Source organism: Diceros bicornis, chromosome 35 (genome assembly GCF_020826845.1).
Source record: "Diceros bicornis minor isolate mBicDic1 chromosome 35, mDicBic1.mat.cur, whole genome shotgun sequence".
NCBI classification, from domain to species: domain Eukaryota; kingdom Metazoa; phylum Chordata; class Mammalia; order Perissodactyla; family Rhinocerotidae; genus Diceros; species Diceros bicornis.
In genome coordinates, this window is record NC_080774.1 from 3,576,092 (window position 1) to 3,595,417 (window position 19,326).

The window sequence follows — 19,326 nt, forward strand, 5'->3', positions numbered from 1 at the left end:
CTGTTCTCTCCACATCACAGGTGAAGAAACAGAGACACAAGGAGGATGACATCTCCCCAAATCACACGGGCAGTGTGGACCCTTTACTATGTTTCTCTGCCTCTGCTATATGGACATAGGATTTTTGTTGTCCTTGACTTTTATTCTGTTTTGGTGTGTTTGTCATTTTTTTACAAAAAACAGGAACCTTCTATACATGTACATATTTTTGTAATTTGCTCGTTTTTACTTAATAATTGTAGTAAGCAAAATTCTAACATGGCCCCCAAGATTTCCTGCCTCCTGTTTTACGCCTTCTCCCAGTTATTCAATCAAACACTCATCTAGGTGAGGCTGCAAAGAGAATTTGCAGATGTGATTAAATTCCCAAATGAGCTGCCCTTAAGATAGGGAGACAATGCACAGCCAGTCTCACCCAATAATTATCCCTTTAAAGGGACTGAGCGTTCTTTGAGGTCACGAAGATTCAAAGCATGAGAGGGATTTGACATCAGGGAGATAGATTCTCTATTACTGGCTTTCGGGATGAAGGGGGCTACGTGGCATAAAATGCTGGCAGGTTCTAGAAGCTGAGAGCATCCCGCAGCTGACAGCCAGCAAGGAAACGTGCACCTCAATCCCTCACCTAAAGAACTAGACTCTGGGGGGCTGGCCTGGTGGCGCAGTGGGTAAGTTTGCGCACTCCGCTTTGGCAGCCAGGAATTCACCAGTTCAGATCCTGGGCGGCGACCTACTCACCACTCATCAGGCCAGGCTGAAGTGGCGTCCCACACAGAAGCGCTTCAACTCTACAACTATGATGTACAACTATGTACTTTGGGGCTTTGGGGAGAAAAAAGAAAAAGAGGATGAATGGCAACAGATGTTAGCACAGGGCCAATCTTCCTCAAAAAAAAAAAAAAAAGAACTAGACTCTGTCAACCACGTGAGCTGGAAAGAGCTCCAGATGAGATCTCAGCCCAGCACACAGCTTGATTTCAGCTGTGAGACCCCCAGCTGAGAACCCAGCCAGCCACACCCAGACTTCTAACCTACAGGACTGTGAGCTAATATATGCGTGTTGTCTGAAGCCACTAAAGTTGTGGTACCTTGTTACACAACAATAGAAAATAGAATAACACACCACAAATAGTTTTCCTCCTCTGAATCCTACTTCTACAATGTCATTTGATTAACTACATAGTATCTCCAGTGTATGCGTGCACTATAATTTATTTAATCAATGCCTTCTTATTGTACATCTTTGCTGTTTCTGAGCTTTTTGCTACTTTAAGCAACATTACAATGAATATTTTATAGCTAAGTCTCTGCACACATTCTTTAATTCCTAGAAGTGTAACTGCACAAAGTGTAGGCGAATGTGATTTTCATACTAATGACTAATTGCCCTCCAGCAAAGTTGCACCAATTTACCTTTCCATTGGTTACTTATGAGTGCACTCATTTCCCAAAACCTTGCCAACACTGGGTATTTTCAGTTCAAGTGACAAACATGTCTGTCCTTTTTCCATTTTAACATTATTGGTGTAATTTGACCTTTTTTCATGAAGGGCATTTGTGTTTTGTCTTTTCTCTGTGTCATACATGTGTATGTATTGCTTGTATTAGTTGGGACTTTTTCAATTGCAAGCGACAGAAAGTCACATTTTCTTAATCAAAAAAAAATTTATAGGCTCCCAACTGAAATGTCCAGGAAAAAAGCTACTTTAAGGCATTGTCAGAACCAAGACCTAGAAAATGTCTTTTTGAAACAAGGCCTTCCTCTCCTCATCTCTACTTTCTTCTGGGTTGCTTAATTCTTGGGTTTCACAAGATGGCCCCAACAACTCCAGGTGTATATAATTACAAATCCAACTGCAAGAGGAATCAGTTTTTTCCTGGTCACCAGAATGTCACAGGAGTAGCTGTGACTGGATCAACTTGGGTCACATGTCCATGTTTGAGCCAATCACTGCAGCTCAATAGATGGACTACTGCTGACTGGATAGGCTTAGGTCACATGACCACTCCTGGTTTAGGGGACCACCAAGTCCTACCTCAACCACAGGGAGCACTGATGAACCAAGATAATCAAGGTGCTGTCACCAGAGGAGGGACAAATGCTGAGGAGGACCAAAGGACAGCCACCCTCTACATTGCCTGGACATTCACTTTGTCAGTTTTATATATTGGATGTTTATCCAATAAATTTCATGAGATTCCTAAGAACTCTTTATAAAATAATGACATTAACTTCGTCGTATGTATCGCAAATATTTTTTCAGTTTGCTGTTCACTGCAATTATTCTTTTTTATACAAGTAAGTTTGAAGTCTTTATGTAGTCAAATCGATTAACGTTTTCCTTCATGGCTTTAGTGCTGGGCTTAGAAAAGCATTCCTCTCCCTAAGATTTTATATTTGCCAATATTTTCTCTTAATGCTTTTATATTTTTGATTTCTCCATGACAATATTTTATCCATCTGGAATTTATGTTGGTATGAAATGTGCAGCCTATTTTCCCCACACGTTCAGTCGCTTATTCCAACGGAATTTATTCAATAATGCATTCTTTGCCCCGTGGATTGGAAATGTCTTTATTATCAAATGCTGAATTATTTCAAATGTATGCTTCAGTTCTCATCCTTTGTATTCATCTCCACTGATCTTTCCTGTAAGGCCTAATCTAAAAAACAAATACACTTCTAACTGCCAATTATCTACTTTATTATTGCAATATAAAGATATTTATAAGAAAGTATAAAAGTGCTAGTTAAAATGGAAAGGGTAGGTGTGGTCCCACATTTGTGAACATCCATCTTGCGCTTCTTCAAATAGGAGGAAGCAGAAGTTCACTTTCTTTTACTCACTCTCTCCCTCCCTGTTCTGCCTGCCCTTGTACTGGTGAATGCCTCGCTTTTGCAGGTGTCTTGTGGGTTTCTAAAACACAGCAGGAAAAGAACCCAAGAAGTAGAGGCTGCTACTCACAAGGGTCAAATAAAACGAGGGCTTGAGAAAAGCCAAACAAAAACCCATCCTCCTGGCCACACACTCTCACATCCTCCGTAAAAATAAAGCACAAGTCATTCTGAGAGCCGGGTTAACTCACACTAAGGCAGGTTAGCGTTGCCTTGCTTTGGGCTCAAGAAGATAAAGCCTGATTCCATTCTACTGGTGGACTGTGTTTTTATTTCTTATCTTTTCTGCTTCTACCAAGATTATCTGCAGCCAGATAGAACTGTTGCAACAGGGCCTCCCTGAGATAAACAGAATTTATGACAACTCTCTGTTCCCAAGGAGAGTCAAAAGATGGATGACATGGCCTGTGGCTCTGAAATGGCTACTGACTTAGGCCATGGCCTGATGCATAAAGATGAGCTGGGCCTATCAGAGGCCCTCTGCAGGGAACTGGGAGACCAGAAAAGCAGAAGCCTCGGACATGAGAGCTGACACTGAGCTGTCGTGACGTATGGAGTAGGTGCTCAACAGTTATTTGTTGACTGAACGAGACAGTGATGTGCAGATGGCACAGAAAGTCTGTGATGGGTACTTGGAAACCAGCCTTTTGAGGAAGCTGAAATTGGGAATAAGCAGCTGCAACTGTCTGGCAGCAAGGGGTGAGCAAGGCAGATGTGAAACAGGAAGCAGAAATGTCGTGAGAAACGCTGGAGGAATTAGATGGCCCCTGAAATGTCCTCCGTCTCTGATGGCTTCTGGATTCACTCCATCAGATAGCATCTTCTCTGAGCTCCACTCACTGAGCAAGGCACAAGGGCCAGAGAAGGAAGGGCCCTGCATTTCAGAGCAAACAGTGCATTTCCAATTCTGGTCCACACTGCAAGCCTCCTTGCAGTAAGGTCCTCTTTCCCAGAAGGCCCTTGAGGTGAAGAGGCTACCCACAAAACTGTGTTTTGTAAGACAATGTTACCCATCCCCTAGACACCTGCTGTATGAGTCAGGTCATTATTTATTTGATTATTTTAGGTGCAGAGACTCATACAATTATTTTCAAGAACAAAGGTGTATTACAAGTATACCCAACCAAGTGGTGAGAGTCGACTTACACCAATTCCTTAGCCGTACAATCATTGGGGCTCAGTACAGGGGCTGCAAACCGACTGATTACAGGGGCCAGGCAGAAAACTCTAAGACAAATTAGGCGAGGCATGAGAAAAAAGTCCAGTTTCCCTATTGTTCGTTCTTTTATTTTCCCACTTTTTGGTAGAATCACAATAGGCGACTTTTGGCTACAAGTAACAGAAAGCCCAACGCAGTGGCTTAAACAATATAAGATTTATTATCTTTTGTTATCTAACTTCTCCCTTATTATCTTTTGTTATCTAACTTCTCCCTGGTTCTCTACCGTGCCATCCACAAAGCTGGCTTCGTCCTAAACTGCTTCATCACACGGTTGTGAAACAGCCGCCAGCAGCAGTGAGGGCTCTAGGCTTCCTGATTCGTGCCGTTTGGAAGAGTGTTTCTCTCTCGCAGTCATGAAATCAGAGTCCTTTCCTTCAGCCTGACTGTGCCAATTATGTCCCTTGTTCTCTCCTGGGCCCCAGGGGAATTTCACGTTCTGATGGTCAGAGTCCAGGCTCCTGAACTCGTCACTGTGAAGAGGCATGAGAGAGTAGCATTGGTTTGACTAGTCGGATCCAGAAATGAAGATGAAAGTCCTTTCTCCTGAGCCACAGGGGCAGCTGGTTGGGAACAGGAGTGGGGTGAGGAGGACAAATAAAGACCTAAATAGAATCAGGAGTCTGTTTGGAAGGAGAAAGGGGGTGTGGCTATTGGATAAGCAATCAATAGCGCTAATCACATATTAGTATAGAGCAGGGCTGTCCAACAGAACTTTCTGCAATGGTGGAGTTGCCACGTACTGTGCCATCCAATATGGTAGCCACTAGTCACATGTGGCTATTGAGCACTTGAAATGTAGTTGGTATGATTGAGGAACAGAATTTTTCATTTTATTAAATTTGAACTAATTTAAGTTCAAATAGCCACACGTGGCTAGTGGCTACTACACTGGATAGAGCAGATACAGAGAACACTTTCCCTACTATAAGAAAAATAAGACAACAGAGCATGGGGAGGATTTGTGTGCCCCACCTAAAGACAGCAGCTGCTCCCTGGTGTCGTCAGAGAGCGGCCATGGGGGAAGCAGGTGTGCTTTCATTACCTGATGATGCACAACAAACCTACCCAGAAGTTAGCAGGTTAAAATCAACTGTTTTATTTGTTCACGATTCTGCAATCTGGGTTGAGGCTCAGCTGGGCACTTTTTCTGTTGGTCTTGCTGACAGTTATGTGCGTGGCTTCACTCAGCTCGCAGGTTGGCTGGGAGGCTGGGGCAATGGGACCCCCTTTCCACGCAGCTGCAGAGTCTCCCTCCATGTGTGACCTCTCCAGCCAGGCAGCTGGACTTCTCACATGGTGGTTCAGGGCTCCCAAGGCACAAAATGGGAAGCTGCCAGAACTTCTTACGGTTTAGGCCCAGACCTGGCCCAGGAACACTGCTGCCACATTCTCCTCGCCAAAGCAAGCCACAGAGCCAGCCCTGCGCGACGGTGACCTATGAAGAGTACGTAAGGGCACAAGTGCCAGAGATGTGGTTCAAGCAGAGTGGGAGGTGGTCACTGGTGTAACAGGCATCCGCAAGTCCCAGTGCTGCCAGAGCTCCAGTTTACTCTTTCAACAGCAACAGGGCATCCAAATTGATACGTGAAACCTCCCAATTTTTAACCCTTAGCTCATTTTTTTGGCAAGAGCCCTACTGAGACATAATTCACATACCATATAGTTCTTCCACTGAAAGTGTACGATTCAGTGGTTTTTAGTATGTTCACAGAGTTGTGCAACTATTACCACAATCAATTTTAGAACATTTTCATCACTACAAAAAGAAACCCCATGCCCTTTAGCAGTCACTTCCCCGTCTTCCCATCCCCCCAGCACCTGGCAACCACACCACCAATCTGCACTCTTTCTCTACAGATTTGCCTATTTTGGACATTTCATAAGAGATGGAATCTTGCAATATGTGGTCTTGGCTCTTTTTTTTTTTTTTAAACACTGCAGCCAAACCCAAACATTTCTGCCTGCTGGCTTTGTTTTGCACCCTCAGGGTATCAGAGACTGCAGTGCACAACAGACCTCCCCAGGACCAAGAACAACTGCTCAAAACTCCTCAGGGTACATCCTAATCTCTGAAACCGCCTCCCCTCCCTTTCTTTCACTTAGCTTTAGGCTCCTTTTTTTTAATTTATTTTTTTTGTGTGTGAGGAAGATCAGCCCTGAGCTAATATCCATGCTAATCTTCCTCTTTTTGCTGAGGAAGACCGGCTCTGAGCTAACATCTATTGCCAATCCTCCTCCTTTTTTCCCCCCAAAGCCCCAGCAGATAGTTGTATGTCACAGTTGCACACCCTTCTAGTTGCTGTATGTGGGATGCGGCCTCAGCATGGCCAGACAGGCGGTGAGTCGGTGCGCTCCCGGATCCAGATCCGAACCCAGCACGCCGGCAGCGGAGCGTGTGCACTTAACCGCTAAGTCATGGGGCTGGCCCAAGGGGGGGGGGGTAGTTTTTTAGTGAACTTAGCATACAAATATATGCCGCAGAACGCCACAGGAATATAAAAAAAAAATAGGTGAACATAACATGTTCTTCGGACACCATTTACAATTCAACAGGTATTCATTCATTCATTCAGTTAATTCCACAAATATTTATCATTGGCAGGTACTGCGCTACATTCTAGGTATATAGCAGGGGACAAAACAAGCAAAATCTCTGCCCTCCTGGCTTTGAAGAGAGAGATGTTTCACAAAATAAATAATTATAAATTATAATGGGTGCTGTGAAGAAAAAAGCAGAGCATGCTCTAATCACCTATAAAAAGAGCTGATCTAATCTGGGAGGATCAGGAAAGTGACCTCTGAGCTGACAGCTGAAGAGGACCAACATTAACAGGCAGGGTGGCGAAAGTCCTGTTCTGGCATCAACTATTCTCTCCTTAAATATTAAATATTTACCTACTGCCTGCCCTGTGTCAGCACAGTGCTGGGCATCTAGAGGTCAGACGTAGGAAAATACAAAAGTTAATAGTACATGCTACTTCAAGCCTTTTTGGAAGGACTACTTACCCGGATGACCCACAGGCAAGCCCACTTCCCAGCTGACGGCTCCATCCTGGTCTTAGCTGGAGTTAAGGATGGAGGAAGGAAGAGGAAATGGCCTCCCACTAATTCAATCATTGCAGCGTGGTCCCAGTTTCTGCAGCGATGCCGGGGTCTGTTTTTGGAGGACCCTCTTCCACCCCACCAGGTGCCAGGCAGTTGGCAGGTGCCGGGGACACGGTAAGGAACAGGACACCCAAGAACCTGCCACCATGGACCTTATACTTGTGGGGACCGCATACAAGCTGGGAAGACAAAGCAATAAACGAAACACGTGGCAGGTGCTATGGAGAAACTAAAACAGGGCAGTGGGATGGGGGTGGGAGCCACTTGAGATGGCCTGGTCAAGAAAGGCTTACAAGGAGTCAACACTTGAGCTGAGGGTCGAAGGAAAACGGGAAGCCAGCCGTGTGACGACACAGGGCCTGAGCCTGGCTTGTCCTAGGTCAGAGGTTCTCAGTGGGGGCGACTTTGCTGCCCACGGGACACTCGGGAATGTCTAGGGACACTGTTGGTCGTCAAAACTGGGGAGCAAGGGTGGAACTGGCATCTAGCGGAGAGCAAAGGCTGGGGACGCCTCTGACCGTCCTCCGAGGCACAGGACAGCCCCCACGACAAAGAACTGTCCACCCCCATATCAACAGTGTGGAGGCAGAGACCCCCGTCCTGGGGCGGGGCGGCAGGAGGCTGGGGCGCAGGGGCGGGGCCACCTGAGGAAGTCAGCCTGGAGGGCAGGCGGAGCCCCGAAGCCACCGTACGAAGTCTGGGCTTTCGAGGGGACGGTGGAAAACCTAGGAGAGCAAGGCTCTGATTTCGCTTGTCACTGACTTCTGGGGGCAAGACGGCGGCCATGTTGCCCCACTGAGGCGGAAGCGGGAGCCCGACCGGGACTTCCGGGGTGGTGCCGGAAGTCCCCGTCGGGCTGCGCGGCGGCCAGCCCGGCCAATGGGGACGCCCGCGGGGCGTGCCGCGGCGCCGGCGGGGCCGGTCTCGCGAGAAGGGCGGCGGCGGCGGGCAGAGCGGCGGCGGCGGCGGCGGGCGCATGGAGGGCGCGGGCGGCGAGCGGGCGCCGCTGCTGGGCGCGCGGCGGGAGGCGTTCGCGGGGCGGCGCGCGGCGTGCGGCGCCGTGCTGCTGACGGAGCTGCTGGAGCGCGCCGCCTTCTACGGCGTCACGGCCAACCTGGTGCTGTTCGTGAACGGGCCGCGCTTCGGCTGGGAGGGCGCGCAGGCCAGCCAGGCGCTGCTGCTCTTCATGGGCCTCACCTACCTGGTGTCGCCGTTCGGGGGCTGGCTGGCCGACGCTTGGCTCGGCCGCGCGCGCGCCATCCTGCTCAGCCTGGCGCTCTACCTGCTCGGCATGCTGGCCTTCCCGCTGCTGGCCGCGCCCACCACGCGCGCCGCGCTCTGCGGGGCCCCGCGCCCCACGCGCGTCCGCAACTGCTCGGCGCCGGCCTGCGCGGACGAGCCCTCCCGCTACTGCGCGCCCGCCGTGCTGACCGCGCTCGCGATCGTCGGCCTGGGCGTGGGCGCCGTCAAGGCCAACATCACGCCCTTCGGCGCCGACCAGGTGAGCGCGCGCGGGGCGGGGCCGCAGGGGCCGGGCGGCAGGTGGGGCGAGGACGCGTGAAGCCGAGCGCCAGGACAGGTTGCCGTAGGCGCTGGGGAGGGGTCCGCACGGGGCGGGGCGTAGGGGTGGTGGCGAGGGGATGAGCTCCTTTCCACTAAGGGGCCATTGGGGAGTGACGACGAGGGTGGCTGCAAATAGCGGGGGCTTCCTTTCTCTTGGGGGGACATATGAGTGGAGACCTGAAGAGTGTCAAAGGAGCTTTGGGGCTTGGGGATCAGCAAGTGCGAAGGCCCTAGGGCCGGGAAGACAGGGACGCCGTCCTTGCTGCTGTAGTAGCTACAGTGGCAATCATGTTGCAGTGCGTAAATGTATCAAGTCACCAAGTATTGTACACCTTAAACTCACACAAGCTTATGTGTCAAGTATATTTTAAGACAAAAGAAGTGGGAAGAGGGATGGTAGGCAGGGGCCAGGTCCTCTAAGACTTGTAAAAGAGTTTGAAGTCTGTTTTGAATACAGTAGGAAGGCTTCATGGGGTTTGAGCAAGGAAGTAATGTGATCTGATGTGTATTTCCAGTACAGGGGCCTGGCAGCTGTGGCCTGCCAGCCAAATCTGGTCTACTTCCTGTTTTTGGAGGACCCACAAGCTAAGAATAATAATGGTTCTTAGGTTATTAAACGGTAGGATGAAAGTGAAAAGAATATTTTGTGACAACTTATATGAAACTCAAATTTCAATCTCCATAAATAAAGTTTTATTGGAACACAGTCCTGTTTACATATTGCCTATGCTGTAGCCGCTTTCACAGTACAGTAGGAGAATTGAGTGGTCATGACCGAGACTAGGTTGTATGGGAAGGGATGACAGTAAGCATACCAGGTAGGAGTCTGTTACGCTGGCCAGGTGAGAGCTGGAGATTTGGACTAGAATGGAGGCAGAGGACATGGAGTGAAGTGGGTGGATTTAGGATAAGTTATGGAGGTAGAGTGGGCAGGAATTGCTGGAGGATCATATGTGAGCCGTAGGGACAATAACTCCTAGGTTTAGGTGCTAAATACCCATATGATTGCTAACATTCACTGAGGGCTTACTATGCACCAGGCCCTGTGCTAAGTACTTTGTGAGTGCACAGGACACCGCTGCTGTTATTGTGCCCGTTTTACAGATGAGGAAACTGAGGCTTGAGAGGTTGGATCATTAGACAGCTGGTACATGAAGAGCCAGGATACAAGAGCCTGTCCTTTGAATCTGAGCTTTGACCATACCTGTGTAAGGCTGTCCGTTATACCTTATAATGTTGTTGGAAATAGTAGTTGCCGGATGTCCTGAATTCTCCCTTCTCTGCACCATAGAATGGGCTTTATGTACTCAAACTCATTTGAATCTCCTCATGTGAATCTTACAGCCATTTTTCAGATGAGGACGCGGAGGTGCAAAAAGAGATGCTTTCTTTGTTGTCCTGTAGGTAGTGAGTGGTCAGGCCAGCGTTTTAGTCCAGGTCTGATGTCTTCATCTGTATTTGAACCACGGCACCAAGATGGGCGTTGCATGATGGTGCAGCAGAAGCACAGTCGGTGCAGAGATGATCTCAAGGCCCAGGTGTGTGGCTTTGGCCTCAGGGTGCCATCGGCTCACAGGCCAGCAGTGAAGTCGCAGCACTGGGAGCACAGTTCTCCCTCTTTAAAGACCAGGCCGCACAACTGAGGGGCCACATGAGTTGGTTATGCCCGAGAGTGTACTGCGTGCTCTTCCTACACTGTCTTATCCCAGCCTCACAACAATTGTGTACTGTAATTGTCCCTGTTTTACAAGAATCAGAGGCTTAGAGGGTTTGACCTGCCAGGGCCACAGCCATTGAGCGAGGGAGATGGGTTTGGACCCAGGCAGTGCAAGTTAAGAGTTAGTGCTCTCCAGTAGATGAGAGACAAGTAATTAGTATTTCTTAAAAGAATGAATGGTCCTGTAGAGGTTATCTAGAATGCATGGCAGAATATGCACTCTTGATGTGTAACTAAATGTGGATGTTAAAAGGATGCTCTGTTCTACAAGGTAACTGGCCTAATCTCTTCAAATACGACACTTTGATGGAAAAAAGAGGACCACTCTAGATTCGAGGATATTAGAGAGACTTGGCAACCAAATGGCACGTGTGTTTTGTGGTTGGATCCCAGATTTTTTTTAAGCCATTTTTGGGGACAATTGATGATTTGATTATAGACCACATATAAGGTAAAATTGCATTGATGTTACGTTTCCTACGTGTGATAATGGTTTATGGTCAAGAGAAGATTGGCCTTATTATTAGGAGATTCATGGTGAAGTCTTTGGGGTGAAATATCATGATGCTGCCACTTATTTTTAAATAGTTCAGCCTAAAAGAGTATTTCATACATATATATAGAAAAAGAGAACTGGGGATCTAAGTGAAGGGTATAGAAGTGTATGTTGTACTGTTTGGTCAGCTTTTCTGCAAGTTGAAGATTTTTTAAATAAAAAGTTAAGGAGATGTCCATCAACTGATGCATGGATAGAGTACATGTGGTCCATCCATACAGTGGGGTATCATTCAGCAGTGAAAAGCAGTGAAGTGTGATGGGTGCTGCAACATTCATGAACCTTGACAGCATCATGCCGAGTCGAAGGATGCCAGGCAGGAAAGATCATGTATTGTGTAATTCCAGTTATGTGAAATATCAAGAGTAGACATATCCATGAAGCCTAGATCAGTGGTTGCCAGGGGTCGGGAGAGGGGGAGTGGGAGTGACTGCAGAGGCAGCAGGGTTTCTTGCGGGTGTGATGAGAAGGTGGAAGTGGACAATGGGGATGGTTGTACAGCTGTGAATAGACCAAAAGCCACTGAGTTGTACATTTCAAAAGGGTGAATTTTTTAGTATGTATGTGAATTATATCTCAGGGAACAAACATGTAGAAGGAAAATGTTAGTGCCCTTATGCCAGATGCTGCATGTCAGGTGCTGGCTGGTCTGTGAGGGGAATTTCACAGGCAGGCGGTCCCCCAGGGTGCTGGCTGCTTGGTGGAGGTGTGGCTCTGAGCCGGACACCTGCCAGGGCTGTCCTTCAGGACTGGTTAGTCGACTCCTGGCCCTTCTCATTTTGAGAAAATGTAATTGTGTTTTTAAGGTACTTTTTATGCTTCTCTGTCCTCACATCCCTGTCTCCAACGTGGGGTCTTCAGGAAACATTCTGAGTGAGAGATGAATGAGGTCAGGCTGTGCAGTTTCCAGGAGGAGGCCCGGGCTGACTTTTGAAAGAGGATGAGTAGCTGAAAATTCCAAAGGTGATCTATTTTGATGTAAATCACGTCAGCTCTGTATTTTCCCTGTGCTTAACCTTTTTCAAAGGTCACAATCATTCTTCATGGATGGATTGAGTATTTGAAATAATGAACTGAAAGAAGCAAAACTTATTTTACAGATAAAGGGAGCAAACGATACATTTTTTTTTTCTAGAGGAAAAAATCTTGTACTCGTGTGCGTTTTAAGGAATTTTTCCAAGTCAGCCAACTGTTGGCCTCACTGTACACAATTCTGCTCTTTTCTTCGCTGCACTCTGTGGATTGATTGCAGTGTCTTTCGACCAGTCACGTGAAGAGCCTGTTTACCCTTGGTTGCGCCGGGCACCGGGCAGCTGTGCAGAGGGTGATCTAATGTGTCTGATACGTAGGGGCCGCCCAGGGCCTGGAGCATGTGATCTGCAGTTGGTGGAACCAGCTTCCCATTTGTTACACAGAATTACTGGGCTGTGGTTATTTAGGGCCTTAGTAATAGGCTTAGGTTTCTAAAGTAATTTTGGTGAATTACTCTTGGGAGTTCAAATAAGCTGACTGCCAAGTGTACACGGGGCAGTGTGTGTTGATAATGGAATGCCCCCACATAGTTCAGTTAATATGTAAATTATGTCTCCGTTAATTTTGGGTATTGTACTCACTGGCCCTCTTCCCTTTTAAGCTTGCCTCCGACCCCCAGTTACTTGTTTTTAGTTGTATTTTCTCTGTAACCATTCCTCTGCTTACAGTTTTTCTTTCCTCCGGTCTGTCTCCAGGATAGCATGAATATTTGAGTCCAGTTTAGTAACATTTAAATGCATTGTGTCCCCATGAAGAACTGTCTCGCTTTGAAATATCAGGAATTCTCAATACAAATCATTTATTCAGTAGTCATGCCAGCATTTGGTCTGGGACCTCTGTTCAGTGAGTAGGAGAAAAGTTTAAGCTCCCCCTGAGAACATGTGGTTTATTTAAAACTCAGATTTTTAGTTTGAGGTGGTGGCTACCATACAATTACTTCAAGTGTATTATTTGCCCAAGCAGTAGCCGTGTTGAATCATTTTGGATTAAAACAAAATTTTTTTTGAGGAGCACAGGATTTTGACTATATATTTTACGGCTGTTCTTTAATCTTAAAAAAATAGGATAAAATATCATATCAAGTAACGTGACTGCTCAAAAGATGCTTTTTTGTGTATCGTAGTTGGTTGTTTTGGCCCCCATTGAAAACCTTCTTCTTTAGAACAAAGTAGAGGAGATTGCTCTGTGGATCAGAATTCACATCTGTTACTGGAACAGAAATTACCCAACTTTTTCATAATCTGTAACTTATGGACAAGACAACAGAAGTTCCTAAGACAGCAAGATTAGGCAATCTTTGTATATGATCGAGCATCAGCCTTTAGAGTAAGTTTGTTTAAAAATTTTACGAAATGAAACTGGCTAGAAATGACTGGCTAGTATAGAGCCTGTTCTCAGTGTCCATGTCGATGTGAAAATCCAGGTGGGAAGGGGAGTTATGGGGTGCCTGCCCCCACATCTCAGCCACCAACACAATGGGCTCCGTTTAAGCGGTGTTGTGGAGAGTGTACACCTAGAAATTGCTTGTGTTACCTGGTGCTTGTGTTTGTCTCAATTCAGGAAAGTAGTGATTTTTGTGCCTTCCAGGAACCTCTATCCTTATCAGAATTCCTCCTGATTCCATTGATAGCCTTCCTAATCTAAAAATAGCGTGTGGTTTTAGCTTCAGTCTGTAATTTCCTCTTTGCTCTAGATCGAGGCGTGGAGCTATTTAGCTGTGAACAGAAGTCCCTTGGAAAGTTTTTTAAAATGCAGATTCCTGGGCCCCAACCCCGGAGATGATGAGTAGGTAGGTCTGGAATGCAGGTCCTGTGAATCTGTATTTTTAAGGAGCATTCCAGGTGTTTCCAAAGCAGGTGGTTCACAGATGGTACTTTGAGAAACTCTGTAGGATATTAAATCCAACTCTGTTGGCTTTAAGCAAAATTAAAAGAAACAATCCCCAGAATCTGTAGCAATTAAGAGTGTAGGATACTTTTTTGTCAGGGAACCCTTAAATCTATCTGTAAACACCATTTTGATTGTGCTGCATTTCTTAAAGGCTGTGATGATAACAGCAATTATAATATATAAAAAAAATACATAGTATATATGAAAACATTATATATACGTATATATTGTGTTCTGTTTTTCATTCTTTCAGGTTATCACACGTTTTTAAGTCTTTTTCCTTCCTGATTTTAGGTTAAAGATCGAGGTCCGGAAGCCACAAGAAGGTTTTTTAATTGGTTTTATTGGAGCATTAATCTGGGAGCAATTGTCTCGCTGGGAGGCATTGCCTACATCCAGCAGAACGTGGGCTTTGTGACCGGCTACCTCATCCCGACCATCTGCATCGGCGTCTCTTTTGTGGTCTTCCTCTGTGCCCAGAGCTTCTTCATCACCAAGCCTCCCGATGGCAGCGCCTTCACCGATATGTTCAAGATACTGGCCTATTCCTGCCGGCCCCGGAAGCGAGGTGGAGAATGCAGCCGTAGTGGGTGAGCACCGAATTCTCGTCCCAGGCTCAATTTGATAGGATTTACCGATCACTGTACGTGAGACATTAGCTTACGTCTGTCGAGTGGCTTATTGTGTGCGGGCACTGGGCTGAGTGATTTAAATGTCTCATCCCCTTCACTCTTACATCACCTCAAGGAGGTGGGTGTAGCATTCTTGTCTGCATCTTAAAGACAGACCACCTGCTGACTCTGCAGCTCCTGCTTTTCTTTTTTAACCTGTGCACTGACCTTCCTCACACTGCTGGCTTAGACGGAAGCCCCCAGCTCCTTAGTTATATGCAGACGATAAAGGTAGAAATCCACGAGGGCACAGTGAAGACAGTGTACGTATTCTATACATTTCTTGTTTTATTTTAAAAAGCGCTGAAATGCATTTTAATGGAAAACCAAGCAGTTTCTTACTTTGTGGGCACCTCTCTGTGCTCCTTAAACGGTAAGCTGCTGCCTCTCACTTCTGGGTCAGGAACGGAGTGGTCAGCAGGGGCCCCGTTATCCAGCGGTCACTTCAGCCGCTCTTTGACAGAGGACATAGTAGCAGAATTTTGAGATGCAGGTAGGGTAACTCCATCATCCAAATTGGCACAGACTTCCCTGGTGTTAACGGTGTAAGTCCTGTTAAAACCCCGAACTGGGGTTTTAAAGCTGAAAGCCCCTTGTCCTGGGGAAGTCCCACAGTCCCAGGCAAACTGTGACAACAGCTGGTCACCCTAGGTGCAGATTAATAAAGAAAAGTCCAGAACTTAGCCCAAGAAGAGAATTTTTGTTATTTATTGAAGTATAATTTACATGCAGTAAAATGCATGTCTTTTAGCTGTACACTTCTGGGAATTATTTATTCGATCATGTACCCACCGTGCAGTCAGGACACAGAATATGTCCATCACCCCAAAAAAGTCCCTGGACCCTTTATAGTCGACCCTCTCCGGTAGTACTTTTATCAGGGTTGGTGTTCTCAATGGGCATTTAGTCCCTGAGCCAGAGGTTGACCACTCAGCCATGTGCAGCGTCCTGCCTCTCAGCGCAGCACACTCATTGTTGGGTGGCATTAATTGCTGGAATGTTCTTCTGCAAGCCGACCTCCACATCGGCCTCCTCGTGGCTTATCTGTGTTTTATTTATGTCCTTGGAGCCATAACAAATGTCTAATGTTCCTTCCATGTGGTAGATTTGTGGCTAAACCAAAACAGTGCTTATGGCCCTGCTCCCTCACTCCAGGCTGCACGTCTGGTTTCTTCAGCTGTCCCCGTGGGGGGTTCCGACAGATCTCCTGACCATCCTGTTGACCTGGATGTTCTGGTGGGTCAGTGTGGCGTTCAGACTCATAATTCAGAACTACCAGTGGTGGGACCACACTAAAGAATTTTTGAGAATTAAAACAGCACAGCCTCAGTAGCAGGTGTGAGTGCTTCCCTGGGCCTTATTTTAATTAGGCAAAAGCAGGGTTTCACACGCTAGGGGTTTATTCTGTAGCTTGAGTACCCATTAGCAAAATACACCCTTGTGAAGGGGCACCCTTCCTGGTTTCAGTGTTCTGTGTGGGTGGTCCCTGGTAGACATTTCCGCAAGAAGGGCCGTTGCTTCCTGGACGTCTTGGGGTTCTAGTGCACAAATGGCCTGGCGAAGACGATGTGGGCTTATATTTACTGAGGAATCTGATTTCCTTTTAGGTTTGATTTTGGAAATCTTTGGCACAATTAAGAAAAAAGGACTAGTTTGAGGAAAAGTTGATGGTCTAGAGAATTCTCAGACTGTGCTCTCCTTATACACAAGGTCCGACTCTGTGACCTTGGGCAGGTTAGTGACGTTGCCAAGTCTGCATTTCCTTTTGGACGGTGGAGAGGAACTCACCCTATAGGATCATGGTGGGTCCTGAGTGAGCTGGTATGTGTGATGTTTTTAGCAGGACGCCTGGCCCAGGATAAGTGCCTGCTTGATGAGGATGCTTTCACAGAAGGTCGGCTCCAGAAGCCCAAGGAAGCACATCACCCAGTGTTTCCTTATTTCTGGCACTAATTTCATCTGGCCAGTGCCAGTTTCTTTCTCATCTATGTTGATCTCTGTTTTGAAGATAATGTTGATTTTAAATGAGAAATCCATGAATATCTGTTCAGTTCGTCAGACCAGAGTGGAGATGGTTTTGAACATTCTTGAGATACAGACATCTTTGTGTTGAGAATCTGAGAACCAGCAGGGCCTCCTCCCGGGAGAATGCACATACCTGCCCACACAGCCTCTGCAGGCAGTCTCAGGGAGGACAGGCCTTGTGAAGCGGGAGCACTTCGACTTGCTGGGTTCTCGTCTGTGTTCCTTGTCATTTGTGGCCATGGCTCCATGTTGGACCCTTGTATGTTGCAAAATAATACACTAACAATATGTGTGAATTAGGTGAGGTTTTAGGGGCATATTGACTTCGCAGTTTTAAAATATTTTAACAACATAAAGCAAAAGTAATATAACCAGTAACCTGTGTTAATGATTCTATGTGTGAAAATAGATTTGTTATTTGACGTTTACATTTTTTAAGAGAAACACGTGTAGTATGATGTACTAAATCACTGATGGTATCTGTGTTAGGTATACAAGGACTTTAAATTTACTTTCTAGCCAAAAAAAAAAAAAATTTGGAGAAGGTATTAATGTTTTCAAGTGAACATGTGAATAATGTTTTTGGAACTTAGAGTTCCACTTTGAGTGTATTTTTTCTGATTATTTCTCCCCCTTAGACTAAGGTACATATGGACAGGAAATGTATCTTTTAAAATGTATTCGTGTGTCCCCAGCACCCACTTAGAATGGAACTGGGCAAATAGTCAATGCTTAATAAATATTTGCTGAATTGAATATAGTTTTCCTGTCCAAAATGTGGCTAAAATATTATTACACTTTTTTGTTTCTCCCCAAGTCTGAAAGTTCAGATTAAAAATGTCGACATTATAGGACAAAAATGACTTGAAATAGTGGCAACTTAGTTAAATGGGATAGAAGTTTGTAAACTAGAAAGCAGACAATTGCCGTTTATATCTGAGTCCCAGAATTGGAAGCAACCTTAATGGTAATTATCTCCTGATATTTCTGGCTTTAGAGAATAGCATGCAATTAAAGCAATTTTTTTTCTTTCTCTTTTACCCTTAAGAACCTTAGATCACGTTTCTCCATTAGAATGTTTTGAGCTAGGAGAGATCTGGGATCTATCCACTGGGACCTGTTCATTTTATAAATAATGAAACAGGCCCAGGGTAAGCGAGAGAGCAAAGCTGCTGATACCAGAGCCAGGACCAGAGGGCCGAGTCCTTGACTGCGACCAGCAGACCTAGCATGAGGGTGGTGCCTGTGGGCGGGGAGCAGAGGGGCAGGGGGTGTCCTGCCATGGTCGGGGCCGCAGGCTCAGCCACCAGGACTGCTGGGGTTCAAATCCCGGCCCCAGCTCTCTAGCTTTGTTTCCTTGGGCACGTTCCCTACCCTCTCTGTGCCCTAGTCTCCCCATCTGTGCAGTGGGGCTAGCAGGAATGTCCTGATGCCTCCTAGGGTTGTGGTCAGGGCTGACGAGGGGCCACCTAGGCGGGAGCGTGGTGCACACTGAGCACCCGGTGTTACCGGGTAACAGGTAACCTCGTTGTTATCATCATCACGAGCATTGTCGCTCCCCTCTCAGCTTCCCCGCCAGAACAGAGCCCTTCCTCACACTCACACCTGTGACTACATTTTAAAGAAACCATTATGGTTTATGAACAACATTCGTATTGGTTGTCAAGCCTTAACATTTGGTAAATTACCTAATTAAAAATCCAGACAATGCAGCACAATTTTTTTTCCCAAATACTAATGCAGTGATGTGGCTGATGTTGTCAAGGTCAGCTTCAGATGAGATTGCAGGCTTTCCTCAACACAAGGGGATGTTGACCAGTGGGGCTTCAGCCGAGGTGAGGCCAGCCACGATGTAGACTGATCATTCCGTACCTGCTAGTCTCGTTAAAATGACAGGAGCCCCGCCTGCACTTTGACTAGGAAGTCCTTCTCTCGGCGTTTTGTAGATTTTGCAATGTGTAGGAATAATCTCGGTAGCTATCTTTGGTGTGCGCAATTAGTAAGTAATAGAAAGAAGTTAAAGCAAATTCAAGACAGCAAGCTGGTTTCCTACCTCCAAACTTAATATGTTACCAAATAATTGATTTCTGGGGGTGGAAGAAAACTAATTCCTTCATTTTATTTCCCAAAGTGAAGGCATTGGAGTCTTTCAGCAATCTTCTAAACAAAGTCTGTTTGATTCATGTAAGATGTCTCGTGGAGGGCCATTTACAGAAGATAAAGTGGAAGATGTGAAGGCTCTTGTCAAGATTATCCCTGTTTTCTTGGCTTTGATTCCTTACTGGACAGTATATTTTCAAGTGAGTGGTGACAAACAGGTTTCATTTCCTTTATCTCCTATGCAATGTTACCCCGGCACTGGTTTTGGCCATCCCTAGAGTGCATAGGGTCTCATGATTTCCATGAGTCTAGGATCTTGGAATCTTGTTTTTAGCTAAGGAGTCATTTTTGCTGATTTAATTGTTTTGAAAACCTTTTCAAAAAAGAAGCTAAGAATGGATATGCTTCTGTTTTTCCAGGCCCCATCTTTTAATTTGATTTCTCATTTGGATAACTGTTAGTTCTTTTTCAAAGTCGATATCCAGACGCGTCTTATGATGACCACATAGTTGACTTGTCTGTTTCCAACCTGAGCCACTGGTCTCTTGT

General features: G+C 46.2%; 1 protein-coding gene and 1 long non-coding RNA gene across 3 annotated transcripts in view; one reads left to right on the forward strand and one right to left on the reverse strand.

Moving 5' to 3' along the window:
• Positions 1-921: 921 nt before the first annotated feature.
• Positions 922-8,094, reverse strand: LOC131398093 (uncharacterized). The gene is made up of 3 exons (XR_009216826.1): positions 7,125-8,094; positions 5,184-5,553; positions 922-4,588 (listed from the first exon to the last, which is right to left on the reverse strand). It is a non-coding gene; the product is annotated as an uncharacterized LOC131398093 (long non-coding RNA).
• Positions 8,095-8,165: 71 nt separating this feature from the next.
• Positions 8,166-19,326, forward strand: part of SLC15A4 (solute carrier family 15 member 4) — a 28,640-nt gene continuing 17,479 nt past the window's right edge. For both annotated transcript variants that reach the window (XM_058531235.1, XM_058531236.1), the window contains exons 1-3: positions 8,166-8,724; positions 14,276-14,571; positions 18,809-18,977. In XM_058531235.1, the coding sequence (XP_058387218.1) occupies positions 8,200-8,724; positions 14,276-14,571; positions 18,809-18,977 (990 nt within the window). In that variant the 5' untranslated portion in view covers positions 8,166-8,199. The remainder of the gene's footprint in view (positions 8,725-14,275; positions 14,572-18,808; positions 18,978-19,326) is intronic.